This window comes from Lontra canadensis, unplaced genomic scaffold (assembly GCF_010015895.1).
Source record: "Lontra canadensis isolate GAN:19392208 unplaced genomic scaffold, GSC_riverotter_1.0 scaffold29, whole genome shotgun sequence".
In the NCBI taxonomy this organism is placed as follows: domain Eukaryota; kingdom Metazoa; phylum Chordata; class Mammalia; order Carnivora; family Mustelidae; genus Lontra; species Lontra canadensis.
Genome location: NW_022631023.1, coordinates 13,997,741 through 14,003,867, shown reverse-complemented (window position 1 = coordinate 14,003,867; position 6,127 = coordinate 13,997,741). Strand labels below are relative to the sequence as shown.

The window sequence follows — 6,127 nt, the reverse complement described above, 5'->3', positions numbered from 1 at the left end:
TGTTATAGATGGTGGTGATAATTATGATGATACAATTTTATTGTCTTGATTTTGTGATATTTGTGCTTTTTGCCATCTCAGTTTGTATTTGTTAATTTTATTTTATTCTAAATTAGCATCCATATTTATATCTACTATTATGTTCACAATGTTGTATTCATTTTCTTAAAGAAGTGGTCCCAAATTATAAACTTCAAGATTCACATAACTTGGATCCTATCTAGTAAGAAAGCTGGGACAGAAGCATGTACCAAAATTAGGGAGAAAAATAAAGGATCTGCCATGAACTTGGGAATATTCAGAGAACATTCAAAATTTTGAGGTCTTTTGGGAGGGTAGACCCCAGGATGTTTTGAGCATATAAATATATTGCACAAAAGCCATGAATTAAGTTCATTTTGGAAAAAATTTGATATGTTTGAACTAAGAAGTAGAATGTCCACAAGTCATCCAATGGTGTAGAAGAAAATCTGGACAGTCTTTTCCCTCTCTCTACCACTGTCCTTTGTTTCCTTACCGCATCTCAACATCATTTCCCATTTTGGTTTTCTTCACATGCATTCATATTGGTCTCTACTTGCTTTAGATTTGATTTCATTTTTCTAAAGATTAAATTTCTACAACATATTCGTTCAGGATTATGCCTACTTCTAATCATCTAGGTCAATCTCTTTGGGTTACTTTTATAAGAGCCCTCTAGACTGGACATAGTAAGCAATGCTAATAGTAAGTAGTAGATACAAAATTTTATTACAGTGTGAATCAATGGTTTGATGTAGAGACAATATTTAGAAGATTCCTCATCAAGACCAGATTTCTGCTTCTCAGACACTGACACAAAAGGGGGATGACTGCATTATAATCTCCACCCTGGGAAGAAAGCATTCTTCAGTCAAAGGTGAGCACATGTACATGCACATGTTTTCATCACCAGGAAAATCAGAGGGGATTCCCTGACCATGATGGCGTAGGCATTAATTATACACCGTCATAGCATTTGTAACATAGATGTACTTCATTGACATGGGGCTATAAAAACAAAATGAGTGAACCCATAATTTAAGATGAAGAGAGGTAGTTGACTCCAACTTTAAAAAAAGGATTACTGAGTTACATGTATGCAAATAAGGGACTCCAAATTTTGAAAAGTTGACATTGTAAAGTGCCACACCCATTGCAGAGAGTATATAAATGCCTCACTTGAGGAATACGATATTCAAACACAACCTTCTCACTGTCACTCAGCTGAACTCATATCTCCTGCCAACATGTCCTACAGCTGCTACTCTGGAAACTACTCTTCCTGCTCCTTTGGGGGATACTTGCACTCCCCAAGGTCCTCCTCTGGCTCTTCCTATCCTAGCAACTTTTTCTGCAGCACTAACCTCTGCTCTCCCAGCACCTCTCAGCTGGACTCTTCCCCCTCCAGTGGCTGTCAGAACACCTGCTATAAGCCCACCAGCCGCCAGACATCTTGTGTGGCATCCAGACCTTGCCAGACATCCTGCTACCGCACGAGGATCTCCACGCTCTGCAGTCCTTGCCAGATGACTTGCTCTGGGTCTCTGAGTTTTGGGTCCAGCAGCTGTCATTCCCTGGGCTATGGATCCAGAAGCTCCTATTCACTGGGCTGTGAATCCCAAGGCTTCAGACCCATGAATTATGGAGTCTGTGGCTTCCCTTCACTGGGCTATGGATCCAGATTCTGCCACCCAACCTACTTGGCTTCTAGGAGCTGTCAGTCTTCTTGTTACAGACCAACGTGTGGAACTAGCTTCTTTTGATCACCTTATTAAATTTCTAATCTTGTTCATTCTCACCAGTGCCTCTACTCAAAATCTTTATTATCTTCACTTACAGGAAGAATTATCTTCTTATTCTTAGATTATCAAACCCTCACCTTGTCTCTGGCCCCAAATACTGGCTGAAAGACTTTATTTGAAAAATTCTAAAATTAACATAATACCTGAAAATAAAATCTAAAGTCTGCACTGGAGATAAAATTCATGTTGGATTTTCTTCCAAAATTGTATGAAAATCCAAATCATTATAATCAAATAAATTTATTGGTTCTGATAACCAGCTATGTTCATTGTTGTTAAATTTTATTAAGTAGACTTTTGATTTTGGTAGACAATGGAGATATTGTGAAAGGATCAATACACACCTGGAAATATATTTTGAAATCCTAAGGAATTGGGGATTTGAATTTTGAGAAGCCCCAGATATTTTTCCTACTCAAACTACAAGTAGTAGAAGACTATTGTTTAAGTACATAGGCTATTATGAATTGAACTCTCAGATTCAGGAATTAGATTGGTTTTCTCACAAGACATGGGAATGCCAAGAGGCATAAAGTAGAAGACTATTTGATAGCTGTATAAGAAATGCAGAGAATAAAAATAATATTTACATTTATATGGTTAGGTTTATACATGAAAGGAAAAATAAATAGAAAACAAATGAAAATGATTATATATGAATTTTAAGTAACTTTGCTTGAAGTCACCCACATTTCTTAGCAAAACTGATAAATACTTGGGGCACCTGGGTGGTTCAGTGGGTTAAGCCTCTGCCTTCGGCTCAGGTCATGATCCCAGGGTCCTGGGATCAAGCCTCACATTGGCCTCTCTGCTCATCAGGGAGCCTGCTTCTCCCTCTATCTCTGCCTGCCTCTCTGCCTACTTGTGATCTCTTTCTGTCAAATAAATAAATAAAATCTTTAAAAAAATTGATAAATACCTGTATCCCGCTGATAAGTATTCAATATGATCTTATCTACATATGTGTAAAGAGCAATACCATAAAATTTGAGTGAAGAATCTAAAATCATCAGGATGATTTCCACCCTGGTTTTTACTCATGTTTCAAACTAAAAGATAATTAGTATTTGACAGCATCAGAAGTGATGATTTAATGTGTATATCAACAAAAAAAATGGGGAAATTTTATTTCTCTTTTTCATGATAATAATATTCTCTGTTTTCTCAGGCAAAGTATTTTCAGGAATAACGAAGTACAAAGATAGATAGATTTTGATAAGGAACCTAAAACTGAGAACAAAAAGAGTTAACATATGTTTAATAAATGTTCCTAAGCCTTATTTCTTTAGGCTGTACAACAGCCCTTAGACAAAGATACCCATGATAAATTTGTGATATTGAATGTAGGAAAAGGACACAGAAGGAGTAAGGAACTTTTAAGGAATATCTGCCTTGTGACATCTTAGGAGGTGAAGTTTATTTAGAATTGCAAAGACATAGGCATATTAGAAGGGGCAAAAGGGAAATCTGGGAAGATAAAATAAAATAAGCAGAGTGGAAAAGACTGAAAATCATTTTTATATTCAAGAAATGACGGGAAACTTGGTTAACTTACAACTGAAGGAGATTTCATACGGTGTGACAATGATAAACATGGTTAAAAATCATTGATGAGTAATTGTCCCTTCATTTTTAAAGGTTTTGGATTTTATTTAGTATTTTTAAGGGTATTATATTTTAAATTGCAATAATTCTTGTTTCTACCACCTTCCATTCAAATTACTAAAATTGTTTTGTGGGACCTGCATGGCACAGTCGTTTAAGCCTCCAACTCCTGGTTTCAACTCAGATCGTGATCTCAGCATAGTGAGATCAAGCTCCAGGTTAAGCTCCACATTCAGCTTGGAGTCTGCTTAAGACTGTCTCTCCCTCTACCTCTTTCCCCAAACTCTCTCACTCTGTCTCAAATAAATAAATGTTAAAAATAAAATAAAATACTTTTGTGATTGGACACTCTTACTCCTATTTCTTACCTATTCTAGCCATGCTTTCATATATTATAAATCTTTCATCCAAGGATTGGTTATGAATTTTAAGCTTATTCCTAAAGGGGGGGTGAGATAAACATTGATATAACTTACAAATGAAAAAATTATTTGAAACTAATATTTTTTGTCCAGAAAATTTAGACAAAGAAAATACATGTGAAAATGTCCAGAAATTACCAGGGCCAAAATGTCAGAGAGGTTTTAACAATATAACAACAAGGTCCTAGAATTTGGGACTACTTTTTGATTAAGGATATTGTTAAATCCAAAAGAGAGGCTGGTGAGGCTCATGAGCTCAGGTAACCAAAATAAAAAGTTAGAAATTTCCAATGGTTTTGACTAAAATTGACACTCCGAACAATACCTTAGGACTCAGCTGAACCTTAAATATTTACCCTTTCCTATGAACTGAAATCATTTCAGTACCTGATTAGATTAACATGGCATAAAACCTGGAGTAGCCAGTCTGGAAAACAGTATGGATGGTTCTCAAAAAATTAAAAATAGAGCTGCCCCATGATCCAGCAATTGAACTACTAGGTATTTACCCCAAAAGATTCAAAAATACAGGTTTGAAGAGATACATGCAATCTATGTTTAGAGCAGCATTATCAACAACAGCCAACTTATGTAAAGAGCCCAAATGTCCATCAATTGATGTATGGATAAAGAAGTTGTGGCATATATCTATCTAGATATAGATATAGACATAGATATAGATATAGATATAATGCTAAGCAAAATAAGTTAGTAAGAGTAAAACAAATACCATATGATTTCACTCATATGTAGAATTTAAGAAACTACCCAGATGAATACGGGGAAGGAGAGGGAAGAGAGACAGAGATAAACCATAAAACAGACTCTTAACTACAGAGAACCCAAACTGAGGGTTGCTGGAGGGGAGGTGGGCAGGGGGGTGAGTTAATCAGGTGATGGGGATTAAGGAGAGCACTTGTGATGAACACCTGATGTTATGTGGAAGTGTTGAATCCCTGTAATGCACACCAGAAACTAATGGAATGTTAACCACTTGAATTTAAATAAAAACTTCAAATTACAAAAAGAAATGAGCATAGTGTTGAGGTAACCTTATATTATGTCTTTACATAGGTAAATATCAATATTATTATAAATGCAGGCATGGACTTAGAAGTATAGATGTAATTGTGAATATAGTTTCATACAGATATAGATGAGTATATGGATGATATACATAGATAGATGATGTAGGTATGGATCATCTGATACCCTAGGGAAATCTGCCAGACTTACAAAAGTTAAGAAATGACTAAATTCAAAATATATATCAGATAATAGAATTCACTTTAGGAAATAAATAGATTTAAAATTTTAAGAGAGAGAGAAACATTAAAAGAACCAAATAGAGGGATGCCTGGGTGGCACAATCAGTTAAGTGTCCAAGTCTTCATTTGGGCTCAGGTGATGATCCCAGGGTCATGAGATCAAGACTCACATCAGACTTCTTGCTGGGCATGGAGCCTGCTTAGATTCTCCCTCTCCCTGTGTCCCTTGCCCCACCCTCACTCAAGCTCTCTCTCAAAAAAATAAATAAATAGATAAATAGATAAATAAATAAATAAATAAAATAAAAAATAAAAAGTAGGAATTCTAAAATTGAAAAATTCAGTATGTTAAATGTAGAATTGTTGAATGGATTGAAAAGAAATAAGACATAGCTGGAGAGACAATTAGAGATTGTTCTGGAGAACATATTTAAATTAGCAAATAAAGAGGGAAAGAAAAGGCAAGTTACCTTCAAAAAAAAAAAAACAGATTAACAGCTAAATTCTAAACAGAAAAAAGAAAGCAGGAAGACAGGAGTGCCTGGGTGGCTCAGTGGGTTAAGCCTCTGCCTTCAACTCGGGTCATGATCCCAGGGTCCTGGGATGGAGTCCCGCATTTGGCTCTCTGCTCTGCGAGAAGCCTGCTTCCCCCTCTCTCTCTGCCTGCCTCTCTGCCTACTTGTGATCTCTGTCTGTCAAATAAATAAATAAAATCATAAAAAAAAAAAAAAAGAAAGCAGGAAGACAAGTATCCTCAAATTTCTGAAGAGAGAAAACTTTAGAGTAATGGACTAATGAGCATTTGTTTCAAAAATGGAGAGGAGCCTGTGGATGGCTCAGTTGAGCATCTGACTCTTGATTTTGGCTTAGGTCATGATCTCAAGGTCATGGGATCAAGCCCAGAGTCGGGCTCCATTCTGGGCATGGAGACTGCTTGAGTTCCTCTCCCTCTGCAAGTGCCCCCAACCCCCACTCTCTCCTTCTCAAAAAAAAAAAAAAAAAAAAAAAA

The 6,127-nt window shown here is 36.2% G+C and overlaps 1 protein-coding gene across 1 annotated transcript; it reads left to right on the top strand.

The window, feature by feature from the left end:
• The first annotated feature begins 1,226 nt into the window (after positions 1 to 1,226).
• On the top strand, positions 1,227 to 1,784 carry LOC116872407 (keratin-associated protein 13-1-like). The gene has a single exon (XM_032865572.1). It carries the CDS (start codon positions 1,269 to 1,271, stop codon positions 1,782 to 1,784), a length of 516 nt encoding a protein of 171 aa, XP_032721463.1. The 5' UTR covers positions 1,227 to 1,268.
• Positions 1,785 to 6,127: the final 4,343 nt, after the last annotated feature.